At 38.8% G+C, this 24,402-nt stretch overlaps 2 protein-coding genes and 1 pseudogene across 2 annotated transcripts; 2 read left to right on the top strand and 1 right to left on the bottom strand.

The window, feature by feature from the left end:
* Nucleotides 1–305: 305 nt before the first annotated feature.
* On the top strand, nt 306–3,152 carry LOC113352206 (annotated as a pseudogene).
* Nucleotides 3,153–13,158: 10,006 nt separating this feature from the next.
* LOC113352205 (putative disease resistance protein RGA3) lies at nt 13,159–14,124 on the top strand. Its single transcript, XM_026596052.1, has one exon. It carries the CDS (start codon nt 13,159–13,161, stop codon nt 14,122–14,124), a length of 966 nt encoding a protein of 321 aa, XP_026451837.1.
* A 3,420-nt stretch (nt 14,125–17,544) lies between these two features.
* On the bottom strand, nt 17,545–21,790 carry LOC113352204 (4-hydroxyphenylpyruvate dioxygenase-like). The gene is made up of 4 exons (XM_026596051.1): nt 21,175–21,790; nt 20,309–20,864; nt 20,088–20,235; nt 17,545–17,649 (listed from the first exon to the last, which is right to left on the bottom strand). Exons 1-4 carry the CDS (start codon nt 21,788–21,790, stop codon nt 17,545–17,547), a joined length of 1,425 nt encoding a protein of 474 aa, XP_026451836.1.
* Between the last annotated feature and the right edge of the window lie 2,612 nt (nt 21,791–24,402).

Raw genomic sequence — 24,402 nt, 5'->3', positions numbered from 1 at the left:
GGTTCAGGTGATGGCAGTGATTGCAGGTCAGCTGAATGAGGTTGCTGCAATGTAGAGAAGGAATGAAGCTGGTGATATGCTAATGTTGTAGAAAATGTGCAAGAAGTCGAGCTGAATTTGCAGAGAAGCTTATGCTGTAAGCAGTGATAATGGCAGTTACAACATTGGTCTGTGATTGGGGTTTTATCGCATACTGTTCAGGCCAGAGTATAAGGAGAAACAAGGGTTTCCGCTACAGATTAGTGAAATTCAGTGAAAGAGCTGGACATGGGAAGAGTTAAGAGCTCTCTGAGCTGAGATGCAAGATGGATGGTTTGATTTGGGTTCAGCTGATTAACGGAAGGATCAACAAGGGAGTAGATGCATGTGCAGTGACTGGTGCAGGTGGTGTTATCTCAAGTGCAGGATTGTGCAGTTGCAGCATTGGTGGTAACTGAGCTAGCCGTGTTACAAGTGGTTGTGGTCATGATAACTAGATAAAGATGGTGATGTGTTGGGGTTGCTTGCAATTGAGATTTTGATTACAAGACTGAGCCATGAAAGAAGAAAACAAGGTCGTGTGCTGGTGGAATTGTAAACAAAAGAGCAAGGCAGGGAAGCTAATATGATGCTGGTGGAATTTTTGCTGGTGTCTGAGCATCAAGGAAGCAATATTGTTGTTACCGAGCTGCTGTAACGTAGCAAGACTCTGCAATGTAATGAAGGTGTTGCAGGTAAGAACTGATGGTGCTGATGAGTTCGTGCTGAAGAGAATGGAAGATTGCGGTTGCGGATGTTGCACCTAGAAGACAGATAAGTTGGTTTGTTGGTGGCAATGGATTGAAGAGGATATGAAGAAATAGTGCACATTTGCACCTGAACTGAAGGGAGATGCCGCTATTGCCGAGAGAAAATGAAGTTGCAGGAATTGAAATGGCAGCTGTTAGTGTGATGAAACCAATAATGGTTTCATCTTATTTATGATGAAACCAAAATCGGTTTCATCTTATTTATGATGAAACCAAAATCGGTTTCATCGTATTTCAACGATGTATTTTTATCCATGAACATGTATAATACCTCTTATAATTCTTCTTGCAGGTGAATTCTCACGAAACCAAGATGAAACCAAAATCGGTTTCATCGTATTTATGATGAAACCAAAATCGGTTTCATCATATTTATGATGAAACCAAAATTGGTTTCATCTAATTTTTTGGGTGGTGGTGGGCGGTCGTGGTTCTGGTGGCGGTGCGGCGGGTGTTGGCGGTGGTGCTGACTGGTAGCGGTGGTGATGCAATTGCTCAGTATCGGTGGCGGCGGTAGTCGGAGACGACGGCGGTAATCGGAGGCGGCGGCGGCGGTGGTGGTCAGAGGTGGAGATGGCGGCGGTTGTCGGCGGCGGTGGTGGTGGGCGACGGCGGAGGTGGTCGACGGTGGTGGTGGCGGAGGTGGTCGACGGTGGTGGTTGGCAGCGGTGGTCGGCGGTACTGGTCGGCGGCGGTGGTCGGCGACGGTGGTCGGTGGTGCTGGTCGGCGGCGGCGGTGGTCGGCGGTTGTCAGCGGTGGTGGTCGGCGGTGGTGGTTGACATTGGTGGTTGGCGGCGGTTGTCGGCGGTGGTGCAATGGTAGTTGGCGGCAGTGGTGGCGGCGGCGGCGGTTGACGGCAGCGGCCGCGGTGGTGGGTGACGACGGTGGTGGTTGACGGCGGTGGTGGTCGGCGGTGGCGCTATTGCTGTTGGTTTGTTGTTGTTGTTGGTGGTGATAGTATATTTAAAAGTGGGGTTGATTTTTGTTTTTGTTGGGGTGATTTAAATATTAGAAGGGTAGTTTAGACAGTTTATGATATTTGAGGTTTTTGTATCACTTTTGTTTGGATGAGTTTTTTGTGATGGGTTATAACCCCTTTAGGGTTATAACCCGCGGACCGTTAAATATAAGTTTATTGTTAAGTAGATTGCTTGAGGAAAGTGAGAGTTTAAGATTCAAGATACATGAAGATGAAAAATCACAAGTTTGGGGTACTGGAGATAATACATCTCCTGCTGCACTGGCTGAGGATATTATTGAAGTGAAGAAAGGTGATCCAACCAGATTCTGTCATCATTGATCTTGGTCATGGTGATCCAACTATGTATGAGCAGTTCTGGAAAAAAAACAGGAAAGAAAGCTACAATTCTTATACCTGGATGGCAATCTTTGAGCTATTACTCTGACATAAGCAATGTATGTTGGTTCCTGGAGCCAAAATTTGCTGGCGAGGTCCGAAGGCTACACAAATTGGTCGGAAATGCCAATACAGATAACCGACACATTATATGGCCGCCCTTTATGCTCTTGCACTTACAGATACATCGAAACAGCCAATCACCGTGGTTTCGGCTGCTCCTTTCTACTCCGCATATCCGCTTATGACAGATTTTCAGAAGTCAGGGTTGTATAAATGGGGAGGTGATGCTTATACTTTCAACGGAGAGGAACCTTATATCGAAGTCGTGAATTCCCCAAACAACCCTGATGGTTTAACCCGAAAACCGGTCGTTAATGGAACTGGTGGTATGTTGGTTCATGATCTCGCATACTATTGGCCACAATATACTCCTATTACATCTCAGTTAGACCACGAGCCAATGTTGTTTACCGTCTCCAAAAGCACTGGACATGCAGGGACACGTATTGCATTGGTGAAGGACATAGACATCGCTCAAAAGATGACCGAATTTATAGAGCTGAATACAATTGGAGTGTCCAAGGATTCACAGCTTAGAGCTGCAAAAATCCTTGGAGCTGTATCCGATAGTTGCACAGACTCTGCAAACTCGGAGAGCTTCTTTGAATTTGGTCACCGTCTCATGGCCCAAAGATGGAAGCAACTGCGAGATGCTGTCAGAACTAGCGGGCAGTTTAGCCTTCCGGAGTACACATCAGATTTTTGCAACTATTACGAAAAATATTCTGAACTGCATCCTTCTTTTGCTTGGTTAAGATGTGAAGCGGATATAGAGGACTGCAAAAAATTTCTAGGACAGCATAAGATCATCACAAGAAGTGGAAAGCATTTTGGTAGGGATATTAAGTTTGTAAGAGTGAGTCTGTTAGGTACAGATGATAAATATGGCCTCTTTGTTGAGAGGTTGTCAAATATCATAACATCTGAAACTAAATTTCCCTGATAAGAAACTTTCATTTAAATTCCTAGTAAAATCTAGAAATGGTTGTTTCGCATTGAGGGTAAGTATATCAACACAACGATATTTGGGCAGATAGCTATGTGCCGGAAGTAAGAATGGTCTTCTAGTGCCACACACTACTACTAACCAGTCAGTCTCTGGACCAGTCCTTGGGGTTGAACTGTTCAGGGTCATCAGGCAGACGATAACCGAATACATTCTCGTAGGTAGGGATCTGCCAAGTCCTACTCCTGTTCAGATGATATATTACGAATCATTGAACGCTTCGTCTCCTGGGTTTGGATTTTTTGTGCAATATACAGACGGTAAGCCCTATGTTTTGGGGTAACAAGGATCTCGCTAGCAGGCTGCAGTCTTGCAGAGAATAGCAGCCGCCAGCAGAATAGAATTTGGCTATCATAGCCTATTTTTAGAAGTCGGCCTTAATTTAGTTGTTTCCTTCTTCTAGTCTTTCTCTATTTAATTTCAGAGTTATTTCAGGTATCTAGTTTATGCGTGCCTATATAAAGAGGCAGATGGGTTGTTATTATTGCTTTACAGTATATTGAATTCTCTTGATTCAGTTATATAACGGCAGATATGGCAGAAGTTTTCACGGAAGTTTATGGTAATTCACAACTTTTTCATAAGTCGATCACTATTTCTCAAGAGATTTGTAGGAGTTAAATATCGCACACGTTAGTAATCAAGCGAAGTAAAGGATACAACCTAAGCGAACAACATCGCACGCAGCAAAGTTGAGATGACGCACCAGATGATGTCAGCAAAGTCACGAGTAAAGTGTGGAGAACTGTGCGAAGAGGTATGCTATGCAAAGATGAGCGATTGTCTATGAACGAATGTGTCGCATAGTGATCCCGAAAATAGTGGGAGTCTTAGCTGTCATCCACTATGTAAAATTCTATATAAAGGAGAGAGGTCATTACTTGTGAGGGTTCTGGGATAAGCCTTGGTCAAGAAATAGAGAGAGAGAGACAGAAAGTGAATCTAGGTTTCACGTAAAATTGTTGTAATACTTGAATCTATCTTGTAAACATTTTCAATATTCAATTAATCAAATAAGAATTCATAATGATCACTTAGAAATTGGATTAGTTTGAGTGAAGTGTAGTTGTAAGAAATCTTACAACTACATTTTTGGCGCTAGAAACAGCTTTGGATGATAATTCCTGATAGTATATCATAGACTTTAAGGGAAAAAGTGTGATCTAAATATTTAGAGATGGTAAGGATCGAGTCTGTTGTTGAACAAGGAAGGACAACTAGAAGAAGTAACAGAATTGTTGAACGAAGACGAATTACAAATCTTGAACAACAAGAGGAAAGAATGGAAGAACGTCAAAGAACAGAAATTCCAATTGGATCTCAGCGAGAACAATGACAAAATAATGATATAGATTATGATAGAGTGAGTGTCCATACTGCAATGACGGATTCTACAGAGGAAGGACAGAGAATTGGGAACGAAGAACCAGTTACAGCGAGTGAAGGAAATATGACGATTGTAGAGCTTAGGCAAAGATTACTAATTGAACGAAAGAGAGAAGAAAAAGAGCGTGCGAATTTAATCCGTCAAAACGATGATTTACCAGAAGAGAATCTTATACTACAAGAACAAAGGTCAAGGAGTGCTACACGTTCAAGGTCAAGATCAAGTAGAAGTTCTTCCAGACAAAGTCAATCTAATCGAGGAAATGATAGGCGAAGGAAACGCATGGAAGTCATTGAAGAAAACTCGCAAGAAAATGAAAATTTGGAGGATCAAAGGGAAAGGAGACGTATAGTTGACTTAACAACTAATCGGTATGAACATCCACGGGAACTTCTTCGTCGCACACATATTAATTTTGAAAGGGAAAAAGAAGATCTAAGGCAAGGACAAATGATATTACATGGAAGAGAAATATTAAGAGACGAATGTGAGCGTGAACGAGAGACTGCACGTACAAGAGATAGACAGAGAAGAAGGAAAAAGAATTAGAAGAGAGAGAATTACAAAGCGGATTACGTCATATTGATAATCGGGTAAGGGGACGCGAGCGTAATCGCATAGATGATATAGATCAAGGTCGAGCTATACCACAAGAAAGAGAAATATCAAGACATCGTTATGATCGCACGGTCAATGAAGAAAGACATGATAGAGTACAAATTGAAGCAAATAATGAAAGGCGTAGGCGAAGAAGAGAAGAAACTGAACAACAGGAGAAATAAGAGGCAATAATCCAAAACAATCATGAGAATAGATTGAGACAAGCAAGATTAAAAAGACCCATGCGAGAGGAATTGGATCAATCATTAAGCGAAGAAATTCTTAAGGAGATGGCAGAATTAAGAAAATTGATGACTACAAAAAGAAATGATGGAAGAAGACAATTAGAGGAAGCAGTGGAGGAAGCCGAAAAAACTCCATTTACAAAAGAAATTCAAAGAGCACCGATACCATCCAAGTGTAGTTTACCGGCATTTACAAGTATATTTGATGGAAGTGCATGTGTGATACAACATGTGAAATCTTATGCAAGATCTTTATTGCAGTGGGAAAATTATGATGCAGTAATGTGCAAGTATTTTGCTGCAAGTTTAGCAGGTGAAGCTTTGAAGTGGTTTGAAGGACTACCTGTAGAATCCATTGGTTCGTTTCATCACTTACAAAATGTCTTTTTGGGGCAATACATAAGTAATAATCTATCCAGACCAGGAATTGAGACAACATTCGGACTTCGCAGAAGAATAAATGAGAGTTTACGTAATTTAACGACACGTTGGAGAACCATGTATAGTGAAATGGGAAGACGGGTGGATGAGCAACATCTTATTCTTGCATTCATTAATGCTCTCTTTGCAAACGATCTATTATATAACCAAATCTTTAGAATAAAGGATACAATAACAATGTCGGAGCTGCGCGAATTTCAAGAAGAATACATAGCACTTGAGGAAAAGCAAAGAGATATGGAGTCTTACCCATTCGCAATATCTGATTCGAAAGGTGGAAATACAAGTTTACTTCCGAGGTTGACAAATGCTGTTGCGAGTACATCGCAGGGAAATCAAGAGAGGAATAATTCAGAGATGGAACAAAAGATGGTAGCTATGGGAAGTGCAGATCAAGCAGAATTTGATAAAGAGTACAGAAACAAGCAACTTCAAAATCGTGAAGGTACTGATACAATTCAACCAAGAAGTTCTGCAGGACAACAAACACATTATAACAAGAAAAATGGAAGAATAGTGTGGGAACAGATAAATTTACCAAAGTTAAATACTACAATGGATAAAGTATAGGAAGCCGCTCTCCTAATGGATGATATTCCAGAACCACATAATGTAGGAGAAGAGCCACCTCCAGGGAGGAGGAGTAAAGAATTTTGTGTCTATCATAGATTTCATGGTCACACAACAAGCAACTGTAAAAATGTGAGGAAGATTATATTGCGAATGGTTGAGGAAGGAAAATTGGACCATTTCTTACTAAAACAATCAAAGAATTTAGCACCACCACCATCTCAAGGAAACACATATGCAAAGGAGAAAGACAAGAATACATTTGTTATTGAAGTGGGCGCGAAGGCAAAGAATTTATATTGTAACTCGATCATACACTCGTTCAAAAACATTGAAGATTTTCATGATAATGTCTTAAGTCGAGTCTATGCAAGAGATGCTGAAGGAAGGGAAATTCTTAACCTGGAAAAAATATCACCCTTGAAAGAATGGAAAAAGCAGAAAATCTCGTTCAGTGCAGATGAAGTACCAGGAGGAGGAGAATCACATGAGTGTCCACTGGTGGTGCGATTGGGAATTAATCCGAAGCCATTGGGAGAAGATGAGGAAGAAAATCAGAAAAACACCTGGGCAATAAATAGAATACTTATAGATACTGGAAGTTCTGTAGATATTCTGTTTTATCGTACATATAAAACCATGGGTGGAAGAGATGATGAGTTAATCCCTTCAGCATACAAAATTTATGGCTTTAATGGTTCTGCGAATAAACCAAAGGGAGAAGTGACTATGCGAATTCTTCTACAAAATTTACCAACAGATATCACATTCTGTGTAGTGGATGTTGAATCGCCTTATAATGCTCACATTGGAAGACCTTGGCTGCATAGTATATTAGCTGTTGCATCAACATTTCATCAATGCATCAAGTTTCCTTTACCTCAGGGTGTTGGCATTATAAGAGGAGATACAATTGAAAGTAAAAATTTCCAAGAAATTGATATTGACAAATGCGAAGCAAGAGAATTCAAACGACGGAATTGGAAAACATATGCAGTGGATAGTCAAAGAGCGGAGAGACTAATGGTTGATGCGGTGTACGAAGTTGGGGAAACAAGTATGCGAAGTGTTGGAATAGATTCTTCTGCGAATAAAGAATGTTAATCAAGATTAACAAAATTTCTATGGAAAGAAAAAGCATAGAGGCAAGATATCAAAAATTGAAGGGTACAATGACTTTCGCACACAACTAATTGAATGGTTATGCGAATGAATATTCTGGAAGACGTATGCGAACTTAAGAAGATTCAAGAAGTGCAGAAGACAAATGAGTAGAATGAATAGTGTATCTGATTTTCTTTGTACAATATGATTCGATAAAAGCATTTATGTACTAGGATTGTACGATTTAAAAGATTGGAAGGAGAAATTTCAATTTCATATGGTAAATCCATAATAAGAAAACAAAAAGAGAAATCTTTATAATAAGACCTTTATAAAAGGCTACAGAAAATGATATTTATTATCAGATTGGCTAGGAATCCGAATGTGGCGTGCACCTTAGTTCGCTCATATGCAAGATGCAATATAGTAAGACCTATCACACATCATAATTCGAAATACCTAGAAGGCATGTCTCAAAGGAAGGCTACACCGACCCCGGAACTTGAGTTGTGGAGATTTGGGGTGAGAACTAAACGATAATGCCCATCCGGGAGAGATACCTTAAATTTTCAGTCTAAGATAGTAATCTTAAATTGAGAGCCTAAGGTGAGAAAGGCTCTCCCAAGGGGTGTAGAAACTCGATCAGGGATCCGAGGTACACGATTGAGTCAAGAGTGCCCGGGGTGTCTGGAGCGTACCTTGCCACTCTTGACAAGTCCTGACTATGATGTACTCAGTCCGAAGATACCCCACTTAGGGTGCGATCTTGCTGCCATAAACCCTATAGGTAGTGTATGTGAGACTGCGAAATCAACTGGTTGTTGAAAAACTGGATGGGAAGAGCCATAATCTTAACCCGATAGAGGTAAGCTTCCTTGAAGGGGAAATCAGGGGGAAGATAAGGACGACACCCTCCATTAGGGAGCTGAATTGTGTCAAAAGTCATAAATGTCACAAGACTTGTAACTCATAAGAGTATTAAGACTTGTGATATTTATGCGAATTAACCTGAAGAGGAAATAATACAAGAAAATGATAAGACGAGGTCAATGGGTTAATACACGATGGTGTAAAAACTTCCTGCGATTTCGTCGCACATAAACAGAGGAAACGTAAGACCTTTACATAGGAAGGCAAAAATAAGACCTCATAGATAATACAAGAAAAGAAATTATTCATAAAGTTACACATATGCTCGCACCAAGAGAAGTTTTTAATAAAGGATAGCAATCATATTTGGTCTATCAAGATATGACAAATAACAAGAGGCAAGAATGGGAATGCAAAGGAAGTGTTATTTGCCCCATTTTGATAGTCTTATATGCATATGAAGAGGTTATAAATATGAAGCGAAGAAAAGAAGAATTATATTAAAAAGATGAAGGCTGAATTTACAAGAATTTACAAATATTTACAACAAAAAATTACAAGAAGAAGAAGCAATCAATTTTCATCTCCCTCATTTCGCTCAGTCTCAGAATCACCAATTTCTTCCTCGGAATCTTCTTCTCCATCAGTAACTTGGATATCAGGAATGGGTACATTATCAGGAATCACTTGAAAGCTGTATTTCGACAAAGGAATACCATTCTCTAGACAAACTCTTTTAATAGCAGCCTCACGAGAGCGATTAGCATCGTTATTATTGTTTTGAACTAAGTTAAACCAATTTTCCTTCAATTGCTGATACTTTGAGTTACGAGTGGATGATTCTTCTTCTTTAGCAGCCAAGCGAGTTTCTAGCTCTGCAACTTTCTTTTGATACTCCTTCTCTTTCTCTGCGAAGCATCGACAAAAGAGTTAAAATAACAGAAATATTCTTAAAGAATATGAATGAAGATCAAAGAACAACAAAAGACCTTCATAATTGGAAATAATATCTGCGACCAATGTAGAATGCTCAGCGTGAAGGCTAATATTTACACCTAAATTATTTCTAGTATCATTCAGAACTCTAGCAGCCCAATTAAACTCAGCTTCACTTTCTATAAGGAGTTGAGATCGAGTTAAGTTTCTTTCCTCAATAAGAGTGTCCCTTTCACGAAAAGTTGCATCACGTTCTATTTTAACTTCAATAATGGATTCTTGAAATTGTTTTAGTGCCTTCGCACCCCTAAGAGAGATTTCATCTATTTCAATAATAAGTTTGTTCTTCTTCGCCTCCAGTACTTGAATTGCTTCTCTCCCCTCATAAAACGATGTTTAAAATTATTGGCAGTGGATAATGCACTTTTATGGCGTTGTCTAAGGGTAGTATATTTTAATCTTAACTCTTCCTAGCTAAGATTTTCAAATCCTTGAGTAGGATAATTATTTAAAGAGAAATTGAGGTGCTCTAAAATAATTTCAGCATCGGGAAGATTAGCCGCTTCATCTGAAAGGTCATACAAGTCTGCGAAGGTAATTAAGTAAGAAGTGCGAACGATCACATAAAAGAAAAAGAGTGAGAATATAAATTGCATACCAATGAGTTCCTTGTTTCTTTCTCGAGCTTGGAGAACCAATTGAGAATTAGTTAAATTCTCATTTCTAAGTTTTGTATTCTCGCCTGTAAGATTCGTATTCGCATCCGAAAGAATAGACTTCTCATGTTTCAGTTTTGGCATTCTCGTCTTGCAATTTGTGAAGCTTTCTTTCATTGTCTAAAGAAATTGCATAAAATATGCGGGCACTCTGTGAAATGTAAAAGAACCATTATAAGAAAATGAAGAAATAATAAGGAAAAGATAAAGACAAATGTTACAGAATATTACCAAGCCATTCATCGCAAATTGAAAATCTGGGTTTATCGCAGAGGCAGCTCCATAAAGAGATCGATCTCCCCAATCAGAAGCAGTACAGATCCTTGAGATCATCTTGAAGGAACGATCTGTTTCATCAGCCTCGAGAATAGAAAAAGCATCTCCAGAAAAAAGATCAGACAACTTCTCCCGATACGAATCGATCGATACCTCTTCTTCAGAAACAAAAGTATCTCCATCTGAAGATTCCGAACTTGAGGAAGAATCATATCTCGCACGCTTCCTAGAGACATCATCTTTTAATGAAGTTTTCTTGGATACAGATTTTGACGTGGGTTTCTTAGGAGTGCTCTTGCCTAAAGTTTTGCCTAAAGTTTTGTCATTCAAAGGATTCACCTACGCAAATAATCAAGATAAGAAACAGAGGCAACAATATTGTTAAAATTAGAAAGTGCGTTTCTTACTTCCTTATTCTGCGAAGTTGATACCTTGCGCGAAATACTGACCTTTTTGGCATTATGCGAAAAAGAAAAAATAAGAGAAGGAAAGTTATGAGAATTTACAAATTGGATCAAGAGGATCACATACCGCCACTTTCTTTTCCTCGTTTGCGAGTAATTTAAATTCCCAAGGTTGGTAAAGAGGGAAATCTTCGGGCAGAGGATTGTCAAAACCATCGGCAGCTTTACCAGATACAAAGGACCCTTCTAATATGACAGGGCAATTAAGCCAACTAGAATCATTGGTTCTGCGAGCAGCGCGATTAGAGTTTGAATTCCAATCAACACCTCGCATAATTTTCTCATCTTCAGCGATACCATCCACTCTCCTTATGCGAACAACCTATTTAGTCACGTTATTTTCATAACAGTGACGTAATAGTTCTTAAAAAAATTATCGAGAGTATACTCAGCAGGATCTAAAATTTTATCAGGATGATCCTCTTTTCGCACTTCATCAGGGTAAGAATTTCCAAGACCAGTTGCGCGACGAGCATACTCTAATGGTATCCTAATAGCATCACCACTCAATTGAAATATTCCTCGTGCGAATCTTTCATCAGAAAGGATTCTATAGAAGAGAGGAATCTCAGGGTTAAATAAAGGAATTGGTAGAAATTGAAGTTGACCTAACGCAACGATGATTTTTTGATTATTCCATTGATCAGATTTGATTAGATCAAGATTAAGTTTGGATGCGAAATTATATGAAGGAGGAAGAGAGAGTTCGTAACCCCTCTGGTTGAAGTCAGTTTTTAATCTGTTAAATACAATCTCCATCTTTTTACCAGCAGGAGCCATTGAAGAATGGGAATGAAGAGTATAAAATTGCAGAGAAGGTGAAGAAGAATGAAAGAAATAAAAGAAGAAAGGTAGAAGAGAATATATAAGAAAGAGCGACCCATTTTTCAAGATTTATTCTCATTAATGCGAAGAAATGAACGGATAAAAACATACGGTTAAAAAGGACGTGTCGAAAGATGAGTGGTTAAAAGGACACGCGTACATAAGGAGAGCTTGAAATAGGGAAAATTGTCGGCAAAGTGAAATGAATAAAGACAAGCATGTGCGATTTGCAAAAGGGGAATTTCTCATATCGCTCACTCTGAAGAATAAGCAATATGAGAAGAGGCAAATGTAGGAGTTAAATATCACACACGTTAGTAATCAAGCGAAGTAAAGGATACAGCCTAAGCGAACAACATCGCACGCAGCAAAGTTGAGATGACGCACCAGATGATGTCAGCAAAGTCACGAGTAAAGTGTGGAGAACTGTGCGAAGAGGTATGCTATGAGAAGATGAGCGATTGTATATGAACGAATGTATCGCATAGTGATCCCGAAAATAGTGGGAATCTTAGCTGTCATCCACTATGTAAAATTCTATATAAAGAAGAGAGGTCATTACTTGTGAGGGTTCTGGGATAAGCCTTGATCAAGAAATAGAGAGAGAGACAGAAAGTGAATCTAGGTTTCAAGTAAAGTTATTGTAATACTTGAATCTATCTTGTAAACATTTTTAATATTCAATTAATCAAATAAGAATTCATAATGATCACTTAGAAATTGGATTAGTTTGAGTGAAGTGTAGTTTTAAGAAATCTTACAACTACAAGATTGCTCCGTATTGGAAAATCAAAGGTGACTTGAAGAGTGACTTGGAGTGGATTACTGTTCTAGCTTCGGAAGCTGAGAGATTACAACAAAGGGATGATAAAGAATATGTTAGATATTGGCTGAGAAAGCTTAAAGAGGTTGCTTATGATGCTGACAATTTATTCGATGACTTCTCATATGAACTCAAGCGTCGACGATTCGAAAAGGACAATATGTTGCTCAAGGTAATGGATTTGTTTTGTTCTTCTAATCGTCTTGTTTTTCGAACAAAGATGGCTGACAGGGTTAAAGATTTAAGTAAGAGATTAAAGGTCTTGTTAGATGATGATATGATATTACCCGGTTATAATACCGAAAGTGACAAACAGACGCGAGCAACCTCGAACGTAGGAGATGCTTTCGATAAAATTATCGGAAGGGAAAAGGATATATCGAATTTAGTAGATTTGTTGATCAGACCACCATCATCATTATCAAACAATTCTGCTGCTCAGTGTGAACGTCAAAAATTATCAGTCGTGCATATAGGAGGTATGGCGGGACTTGGGAAAACGAAACTAGCTCGAATAGTCTATAATGATGAATCTGTTATCAAACATTTCGAACTCAGAATATGGGTTACTGTACCTGCTGTTTTTGATCTAGGCGAGGTTTTAAAAAAGATCACAAGTTGCGTCAAAACTAATGATGTTAAGCGTGATTATGGAAGTTACGATTCTTAAAACTAATGATCTAACAATGATACTTCGAGAGATGTTGAACGGGAAGAAGTATCTGCTAGTACTTGACGACTTTTGGGATGTCGAGAATTTTTACATCTGGGAAACCCTAATATCGAGGTTGACGTCTGGTGCTCATGGAAGTAAGATTTTAATCACTAGTCGTAAAATCAATGTTGCACGGAGTGTCCGATGGATGACCAATACATATCACTTGCAACAATTATCAACAGATGATTGTTGGTCAATTATCAAGGAAAAGGCATTTTCATCTCCTCGGAGCAGGGCATCGGAGAATCCAGAAATGGTTAAAATAGCAAAGGATCTAGCAAGAAAATGCTGTGGCTTACCACTTGCTGCCAGAATATTGGCCTACATTTTGGCCTCGAAAACAAAAGAAAGTGAATGGGATTTCATTCAAGAATGCTTTAAAACAAGAAAACATTCAAAATTTCATACGCAGATCTACCCAACATTAAACTTAAGTTACGACCATCTGCCGTCATCAGCTCTAAAACAATGCTTTTCTTATTGTTCTATATTTCCCATGGGTTATGAGATCGATAGAGAAGAGATAATCAAATTATGGATGGCCGAAGGCTTTCTTGTACCATCCAGTAGACAAAGAGACATGAAAATTCCAATGGAAGATATTGGGAATGAATGTTTTGACAGGTTGTTGTCTGACTCTTTATTCCAGAGTGTAGAAAACAAGGATGATGAGTTGGGTGAGATTCAGAAGTGTAAGCTGAATGGTTTTGTATATCATCTAGCAGCCACTGTCGCTGGTGATGAAGATGAAAATGTGCCGAGAATGTTTCCAGAAGTTGGTAATTATAGAAACAGACTACGCACATTTGTTGCTACTGAAGTAGGAGACTGTGATAAGATTGAAAATGTTTTCCTGAATAGGAATTTGCGCGTATTATACTTGAGTGGTTCAGCGATCCAAAAAGTACTGGCTTCGCTTTTAAAGTTGATATAAGAGAGGTTTTCAAAAAGATTATAAGTTACGTTGATAATGGTGTGAAATGCAATATTGAAAATTTTGAACTAACTCACACAAGTTTCTAAGATGTTGAAGGGAAAGAAGTATCTGCTAGTACTTGACGACTTCTGGGATATTGAGGGTCGAGACAACTGTGAATGGCTAAAATCAATTTTGAAACTTGGTTCTCATGGAAGTAAGATTTTAGTCACTAGTCGCAAAATCAACGTTGCATGGAGTGTGCGATGGAGGACCACTACATATCACTTGCAAGAATTATCAACAGATGAGTGTTGGTCAATTATCAAGGAAAAGGCATTTTCTCGTGGAGGGGTATCTGAGAATTCAGAGACGGTGGAAATAGGAAAGGATATAGCAAAAAAATGCTGCGGTTTACCACTTGCTGCCAGATTATTGAGCTACTTTTTGTGCTCAAAAACAAAAGAAAGTGAATGGGATTTAGTTAGGAAAGCCGAAATTATAAAAAATGCAGAATTTCGCAAGAAGATCTATCCAATAATGAAGTTAAGTTACGACCGTCTGTCTTCATTAGCTTTGAAAGAATGCTTTTCTTACTGTTCCATATTTCCCAGCGGTAGAGAGATCGATAGGGAAGAGATAATTAAATTATGGATGGCGGAAGGATTTCTTGTTCCAGATTATGAAGGAACTTCAATGGAAGATATTGGAAATGAATATTTTAACAGGTTGTTGTCTGATTCTTTATTCCAGAGTGTAGAAAACAAGGAGGAGTTGCGTGAGATTCAGATGTGCAAGCTGAACGATTTTGTATACCATCTAGCACGCACTGTCGCTGGTGATGAAGATGAAGATATACCGAGAATGTTTCCAGAAGTTGGCAACTATAAAAATGGTTTGCGCACATTGGTTGCCACTGAAGTAGGAGATGTCAGGATTTTTTTAGGGAATCACTGACAACCGCGGAATAACGGATCTTGAGATATTATAATGAATAATAAGTAAACCAAGCACAAGCAACTATAATAATACGAGAAAGATAAATCATTTCACAAGACACAAGATTTATAGTGGTTCGACGAATACATACAACTTGTATATATTGTCTACGTCCACTTCAAGCCGCACCAACTCAAATCCACTATGAAGAAAAACGATTACAACGTCGTGTGAATCCCAGCAAACCCTTGGTTACACCGCAACAATTACTCGAGACGATAACCTTGTCTCTTGTTCGTCACCAATATGCTCTCACAACGAAACCCTAACTTTAGCCCTAAAATCTATACAAGAAATCTCTCACCGATCTCTTAATCGTTTTCTACACAATGCACAAATTCTACAAGGCCTAACTACCTATTTATATAGGTTACATACTTGGCCACCAAGAATTCTAACCAGTTTAGGAAACCCCTTCCCTAAATAACCACGGCTAACTTTAGGGAATAATTAATTAGTCTTCAATAACTAACAATCTCCCACTTTTAAGACTTATTGATTGTCTTCCATTCTTCAACTTTGGATTGACGGTGCTAAAACATCTTCCTTGTTAGTGCGGCTCCCCTCCCAGATCCTCATTCTGAGAGACCAACTAAAGCCTTGCAGAGCTTTAGCTTGTCTGATGTAACTCCCTTGGTAAACATATCCGCCGGATTCTTCGAACCAAGAATCTTCTCGAGCTTCAACTCTCCTTCTTCTAAGAGATCCCGAATGAAATGATAACGGATATCTATATGCTTCGTCCTAGCATGACAAGCTGAGTTCTTGGCTAAATGTATAACACTTTGACTGTCGTTAAACAAAACATTATCTTCTTGTTCCTTGCCCAACTCAGCTAATAATCCTTGTAACCAAACCATGTCCTTGCTCGCTTCCGTCACCGCTACGTACTCCGATTCCGTAGTAGACAAAGAAGGTGGTGAAGAAGAAAGTGATGAAAGCAAAAATGATGAGAGTGAAAGTGATGAAGAAGAAGGTGATAAGGAAGGTGATAAAGAGATAACAGAAGTCGTTCAAGAACAAGAAGGAGACCCTAAAGGAAAAGGTCAGAAGAAAGAAGTTCCAAAGAAGAAGAAAGGTGACCACATGCCCGACGATCTGAAGATGCTTGCTCGCGGCCCTGATGATCTATCTTTAAGGATACCAGCTGATGGAGGAAATGTGTTATGGGGTTACAAAGGCAGTTGGGCCGGCGTCGTCTACAATACCATAGTATTGTAAACATTATTATCCGTGTAGTGTTTTGATTATTGCCCATCGTGGTTGTTTGGTTTTATAGGATGACAAGCATGTCGTTCGTCTTATGAAGCCTGGAACGTCAGTGAGTAAGATGAGGCAATGGCCACTTATATCTGATGAATTAAGCAGGGGAGAAGTTCTGGAAGTGGTCGATGTAGTCAATTCTATGGGGTTGCTTTCTGTGGTCAACAATTTGGGAAACCTTACTTACGATATACCTCTTTGTTCCTCCTTTGCCGAGAGATACTACGGGGAAACGGATAATTTACATCTTCCGTTTGGAGAAATGACGATAACTCCAAATGATGCGAAGTTCATTACCGGCTAAGCATAGAAGGTAAAGCCGTGAAGCACAAAGATTACGCGCAAGAGCTTGATTGGGACAAGATTTATGCGTGGACCAAGGAAGTGTTCCAACGGGATGGGGATAAGACTAAGAAGGAGATGCTAGTAGGCAAGGCAAAGTAGAGGATATTTCATGTCTCGAGGATGAGGAGCAACTTTATGGGAACATAGAAGCTTCGTCATGAGGGAAAAGCGGTGACGCCGCAACGTATCATCGCCACGACCAATGCGTATGTCCTCTATATCCTTGGAGCTGTTATCTTCCCCGACGATTCCGCTGCCCGTGTTAACACCAACTTTATCCAGCTGTTGCAACCATTTGACAAGATACATGACTACTCTTGGGGCACTGCCATCCTTGCACACTCTTTGACGCAGTTGAGAAAGGCTTCTAGGGCTCAAAGGAATCATCTCGGAGGGAATATGGCTTTTCTGCAGGCGTGGATATATTTGCACTTCCCAATATTTGCTAAAAGGGCTTTTGAGAACAAGGATTGGGACGAACAGCAGTATGGAAACAAGTACACCTACAGAAGTAAGCCGAAGAAACAAAGAATAGATCATTTGAATTTGAGTCGCCAGTTAGACAACTTGACGACGAAGGATGTTGTCTTTGATCCTTACAAGGTTTCTTTGGATAAAGGAAAAGGAAAGAAGGTTGGGTACCCAGAGCAAGGTGAATATCATGGGCCTTTGTTTCACCCAAGAGGATATGTAATGTACAACCCGTCGAGAGTCGCAAGACAATGCGATTACATACAAAATATCCCAAAGGCGCACAAGGATTTCAAATTCAATGAGACAAAAACCAAAGCACATGACAGTGATATTGTCATTGTTCACCGGACTTTCCCATCATGTGCTTATTGGGATAACAGAGCGTTTCAAAAATATCCTTTGGTTGGTCCATCTCGAATAGATGACGAGGCAATTCTGGGTTACATGCCGTGATACCTCAATGTTTCGGATACTCGAGTGATACGAGTATATGAGAGCCCGATGATAGAGGACAAAGATACAACTCTCCAATACTTGGTGCGTATTGTTACTCAATTACGTTTTTGTTAATGATTTTTGCATTATATATTGAATGTTTGTTATTTGAAATTGAAACAGAGAAAACGATTCGAATACTTGATAACCCAGGAAAAGCTAGAAATCAGGGAAGGGAAAGATGTGAAGGCCAATGAAAAGCTAATTGATGAATTGAACGGTCTCGAAGATGTAGAAGCTGGTGCAAAGTTTGGGGAGCAGGAAGAGGATGATGATGAGGAGATGAGGAGAAGGAGGAGGAGAAGGAGGATGAGCCAAAGAAGAAGAGAAAGAGATCCCCTACCAAAAAGATGTCTGAAGGTGCATCGAGCAGCGCCCAACCTAGGAAACGAGGACGCGGTGGACGTGGTGGGGATGTTCATGAATGAATGGTTATATTCATGTTTATGTCTTTAAGTATGGATAATTATGGAGTCAAAAATTATGTCTTGTCTTAAACTTATTATCGAATTATGTTTGGTTATACTCCTAGTCTATGAATGACTTAATCTGGTTTCTAATTTATGAATGACTTAATGTGTGTGGAAAAAAATAAGGATTCTAGCATTTTTTTCTGTCAGAATCGGTTTACATATAACTATATGTAATTCGATTCTGACAATTTCCTAGAGGTTCAGTTTCAGAATCGGTTTACATTTACCTTTATAAAACCCGATTGTGATGAAGAAAACTCCTGTAACTTTTGAATCCAAGAATCGGTTTTCATCAACCAATATGTAGCCGGATTGCTAAGCAGAAAGTTCTGTAACTTTTAGAATCGGTTTACATGTACAAAAATGTAATCCGATTTTTATGAAGAAAAGTTCTGTAAATTTTACAATCGGTTACATGTGCATTACAAAATCTTGATTGTTGAGAGGCACAATTTATATGATTTTGTAATGACACAATCGGTTTATGTGGACATACATAAAATCTGATTGTTTGATTTGAATTTGAAAAAAATAGCCGTTGGGTCCTTATCTATATAAGAACAACCTCTTTCATCCACTCCCATATCACACACTTAGCCTAAAAAATGGAATGGGAACCGCTTGAAGATTTGTGTCACGTTAAATCCTTTGCTAATACGTTCCGCGAACGTCCGAATGATATCTATTCAATGTTTTGGAAGAGAGCTAAAGAGTTCTTTTACAGGCGTGCCGCAATCCCAACAACCGCAAATGGAGAGACTTGGAATTTCGATTCCAATACATTAAAGGGGCAATGCGAGAGTACGTAATAGTTAGAAATATGGTGTACCACTATCATCCACGAGCTCCTCTTAGGGAAAAAGTGAGTAATGCGATCATTTTTATACCTATGTCAACTACACTAGTTCACATACTAACATATAAGAATTCATTGAATTTCAGCTGGAACGTTTCAACGGGCTATGGAGAATTCAGCTGGAACGTTTCAACGGGCTATGGAGAATTCGTAATGGGGAAAGAAAGTTCATTCACCACAAATAATATACGACGTTGTACCGACGTGCTCGGAGGTTCATTGATGAGCATTTGATGTGTCAAATTCTAGAATTCCCATACTGAGTCCTATATATATGTAGTGGGCTAATTTTCTAAACTATGTAATGAATATTTTGTTTCTGAAAGTAAGGCATAATCGGTTTACATGTGCATTAAAAATGTCCGATTTTTGGAATCGGTTTATGTCGGTATTGATAAAACTCCGATTCTGGGTTTACATCTTCCTAAGCATAAAACTCAACCCCTAATCTGTCTACAAATGCACTAACATAAACCGATTCTGGATTGAGTAAAAACTAATTTTTTTTACAAGTTTTGATTATCGATTAATGAAAGTTAATTTCAGGATTAACTTGATTAAACATTATTTAATAATCCGAATTAGCACTAATTTAGTAAGGGTATATTGAGCACTAATATAAATATTGGATAAGGGGTTTCTATGAATTTTCTTCCAATGATCCTATTTTGTCATCTAGTATTAGGCCCCAATTAAGTGTCATAGGCCCCAATTAAGCCAGGTTTTTTAGTGGTCTGACTCTCAGAGCTTATGCACGAATCTTCAGATTAGAAATTTTAGTTGTTACTTTTGTAATGTAATGATAAATTTCCTACACAATGTCCGCATCCGTGGTAATGTGGTTTTGAAGTACCTATTCAGTAAACACTTACAGACAATAACGATTCACACTTCTGCGCGTCGATATTGTTAACTAAAAAATAATCAAACGTACTGTTGAAAAACTTACAACTTATTTATCATTAGGATAATGTTTTACACTTCCACTCGCTTCTTCCAGATGCATTACACATTAATATATCGTCATAGAGATTAATTTATGTGGTAGTAATTATTTATTATGAGTTGGGAAAAATGTTCTTCTCGTATTCTTCGACAGATTTGAAAAGAGCTGAGATGTTTCCTTTTCCAAATCCCCCACATCCTCCTTTCTGAATAATATTACCTTCTTCATCTTGCTCCATGCACCCAATTCGTTGTATTATCTCTACGAGTACTGTTGGCCTGAAAAAATTATGAAATGAAAATTTAGACCATGAGATTACCTGTGTATGAGTTATGTTGTTGGCATGCGTACCTATCTCCTACAGGCTTGGTGAAGATTTGTAATATAACACCTTGATCATCTTTATCTACCAAAATCCCTAACTCTTCACACTCTATTATCTGTTCATCTTTCAAAACATTATCTCCAATTCTATGCTTTAAACTTTTGTAGTAAGTTGGTGGGGGTGGTGGCATGAATTCAAAGCCGTGACGGCTTCTTTTTTTCATTTCTTTCAATGTCGTAAATATATCTTTACTAGCAACTGCGATGTGCCATACCCCTTCACCTTGGTTGTGTTCAAGATACGTCTGAATTTGACTTTTTCTTTCTGTACCATAAACCGGTTCTGATATTGCTAACAACACTGATTCTTCGTTATTCGCCAGCATTGTCGAATTCAACCCGCTCTCAATTACTCCCGTTATGTCATCTATGGTAAACTGCGCGAACTCGTGAAACCCAGAAAACATTTTGACATAAGTGATAACTTCTGCTAAACTCATTACGTTCCCTGCTACATGATCCAAGCCTCGTATCCCAAAATCCTCAATATCTTTTGAAGCCAGTGGTTCGCCATCCTTCATGTCTACAAGATAAGAAAGCTAAGGGTGCACATTAATAATTTCGTATAAACAACAAACATCAGCTCATGTACAAGACTGGATATTAAACACCACCAGCCACGAAGATAGTGGTTCCCGTACGTGTACGTAGGATCTAAGACCTTCAGAAAAACATTGTCTGGAGCAGTGCGCTCAAATATTGTTCGTAAATTAAGCAATTTGGGTTAAATTGGATGTATTTTTGCTTGTTTTTTTCCTCAGAAAGGTGCATATATACTCTCCTCTCAAAAAACTGTTAAACTTGTAATTATATATAGTAAGTGCAAAACGCACCTTTGAAGCCTGGTAAGAAATTGACACCAGGATCTGAGTTTTTGAAGCTAATAAAACGCAGTACAACATCGCCAAAGAGTTGAATCTCTGAGATGATTATACCATTATTGACTTCCAAAGGAGGATGTGACGGTCTGGCACCATAAGAAATGCTGATATTGAATGCAGACTCTGCATCGTCGACTTCCACTGCAATTGCTCGAACACCAAGACCGTGTGAAGTGGAAAAAGCACATGCCGCCGAATAGTTAAAGGTAGGGATGGAGGCAGCGCTACTTATAATATTTTGCATGGGTATTTCAGCTACTGAGGGAGAGTAAGGAGCTGTGAAGAGTATGTTTAGATCACCTGAATGGAGAAGATAAGATGCATGTATCGTATTCCCTGTGGAAAGGTTAGATTTTGCTGTAATCGGCATGCCAAGTGCGTAAGAAAATCGTTGAGCCACATTGATTGCATCAGTACACCAAAACTCAAGGTGGTGAAAGTGTTTGACTCGAAATCGATCGGATTTTGGATTTGTTCTTATGAAATTCGCATGACCGACTAGTTTAAATGTTAATCTTGGACCATCACCTTCATAGTCGTTATCTTGGTTCTGCATATCTTTCTCCATCTAACTTGTGCAAGGCTTTGATAAAAAGATATGAAGATGAGAAAATGTTGTCACTCATTGGCTCCACGGGTTCTCTTTATATATTAGTAGATAGAGGATGTTTGAAGGTGTTGTGCAACTACTTAGTAAGTGATTAGTGTAAGACTCAACCTAAATAAGTCTAGAAAATTTGAAAAGTTTGACTGGCATAGACTCAAAACCCTCCCATTTTTCCTTCCTTAGAAAATTAAAAAACTTGACTTGTAAAGACTAGATAATCTTATACAGCTCAACCTAGCTCGATTGTTGACGAGATGAGGACGTCATTGACCTTTTGAAATTGCAAGTCATTGAATAGGACTTACGCCCTTCAAGCTTTGTATTTTGCTTTTTGATAGAAAGAAGTGGAGACCTTAGCACGACTCGTCTAAATTATTTTTAGTTAAATGACATTTGCTTGTTTTCTTTCGCACCCAATTTCTCATTCATTCGACCATTTCAACTTAAACGTTTGGACATTGTACGATAAATGTAGTTGCAGGAAATCCTATAACCACACCCTTACTGAAATCTTAATAATAATTCAAGTAATCATCTTAAAATTCATACATTCATTCATAAAATCTTCAATATGGTTACAAGATTTGAAACGACCTTTAACTTGGAGAACAAACAATCTTTCTCTCTCTCCTGAATTCCAAGTCTAATCTCTCAAAAAGATCTCTCCTTTTACATGGTCGCTCGGTCCCCTTATATAGGGATTTTACATAGTGGATGACAACTAATAAAGCTCTTATTTTCGGATCTGGCGCGCGTCATTAACGCACGCTTACTGTGTCTCTTTTCGCACGTACTCTATAACTTCGCACGATCATCACACTTTACTCGTGATTCTTCTGATGTCATCTGATGCGTCATCTTAAATATACTGTACGCGATAACCTTCTCCCGTTCATCGAACCATTACTTCGCATCACATAGTAGAAGTGCGGTATTTAGTATCTACATTTTGCCTCTTCTCATGTCGTTTCTTTAGAATGGGAGCGATATGAGAAACTCCAATTTACAATGCGCACTCATTCACCTCTTCATATTCTTATCATCCGACAAGTTTCCGTGATTTGAGTATAACCGTCTACACGTACTGATTTTCTCCCTTTTTACCGGCACGTTCGAACTTAACCGGTCACTTTTATCCTCTATTTATTAACCAAATTTGAGGAGAGATAATCTTTTCTTCTTTATTTCATCTTCCATTTTTGTCTCTGTGAATTCTCTGTAAATATTTATCTTCCTCAGATTCCTCCATCATTCTTTCAAGGTTTTATCTTTATATTTTGTTGTTGTTCCTATGGATCCTGATCAAAGGTTTGTATCTTTTGCTGGAACTGATCTGATCTTTCTTTATGTTACCGATTTGTCGTCATATTAATCTCCATACTTGTTCTGTTTCAACAAGAATTCTTCTTCTAGGAGTACCAAATTCACAATTCCTAACCCTAATCCTTCTTCAAGTGTGAAAGACAAAGAATCTCTCAAGAGGAAGTCATCGCATAACAAAGGAGTAAGAAATATTTTCTTTTGTATAAACAATATTGTTGCCTCTATTTCTTATCTTCTTTGTTATTCGCAGGAGTCCGAATGCGAGATTGATGGTGTTAAGAAACCTAAGGCGAGAAGAATAAGCAAAGGTCCTCTACTCAACAAGAGCCTCATAATTCCTGACTTCGATTGCCAGGAAGTTGATGCTACTTCTCGCGTCAATACTAACGCTCCTGCACCAAACTTGATTGCTTATATTTCTTTGGATCCAACTACTTCTCCAAATGAATTTATCGTTCCTAAGGAGAATGCTCCTACTGATGAAATAGCGAAGAACATTCCTTTTTCTCCGTATGTAACCGCACCAACCGTGGTCCACACTGTTTCTACCTTCGTCAATGTTCCTCTGTTCCGGAATATCCCCGCACCTATGGAAAATGTCATTGCTTCTGTTTCTATGGATATTCCCGCATCAATGGAGAATGTTACTTCTCCCACCTCTAAGAAGATTACTTCTCCTGAGAATGTTACTGCTCTTGCCTCTGCATTAACAGACTCTTCTTCCCTTTCTTCTAAATTTACTCCTCTTTCTCTAGAATACCTTTCTATTTATAAGGATATTTTAGAAGGGATGAGTTCCACTTCTCAAGTTTTATCTGAGCTTATTGACTCTGCTCTGTCATCTTCTGATGACCCTTTTAAGCTTCGCATCTGTAGCGCTTTGAAGAAATTAGTGTGCGATTCTCCACCAAACAAACCAACCAGGAGCGAAATCATCTCTGAAATCGATCCAAGCGTGCATATCCTTCTGGATATCCTGGTAAACACTTTTTTTTGCACATCTTTTTATTCTTATTGTACTACTTCATACTTGCTCTTATTTTTTTACTCCCCTTTTTAGGAAGCTTGTCGTCGCATGATTTTAGCTGAAGGCTATTTCGAATCTCGCAATTCCACAATGGAACTCTCTCACCAGGACACCATTCTAAGAAATGCAATTAAAAAATTGAAAGGAGAGCTTCAGACTGCAACTCTTGAATCTGATGATCTTCGTAAGAGGAATCAAGACCTAAGAGGGGCCCTTCTTTTTA

Source organism: Papaver somniferum, chromosome 2, assembly GCF_003573695.1.
Source record: "Papaver somniferum cultivar HN1 chromosome 2, ASM357369v1, whole genome shotgun sequence".
Taxonomy (NCBI): Eukaryota; Viridiplantae; Streptophyta; class Magnoliopsida; order Ranunculales; family Papaveraceae; genus Papaver; species Papaver somniferum.
Note: the sequence above shows the minus strand (reverse complement) of the source record. Positions and strands in the feature narration are given on the sequence as shown.

Bases quoted from the DNA above. Each gene is read 5' to 3' on its own strand.
- LOC113352204 (XM_026596051.1), bottom strand. From the start codon at position 21,790: ATGGAGAAAGATATGCAGAACCAAGATAACGACTATGAAGGTGATGGT. The intron at 20,865-21,174 runs GTGCGTTTTGCA...CTTATCTTGTAG, and splicing joins TTTCTTACCAGGCTTCAAAG to ACATGAAGGATGGCGAACCA. The intron at 17,650-20,087 runs ATTTTTCCCAAC...AGTATCCGAAAC, and splicing joins TCGAAGAATACGAGAAGAAC to ATTGAGGTATCACGGCATGT.
- LOC113352205 (XM_026596052.1), top strand. From the start codon at position 13,159: ATGATACTTCGAGAGATGTTGAACGGGAAGAAGTATCTGCTAGTACTT.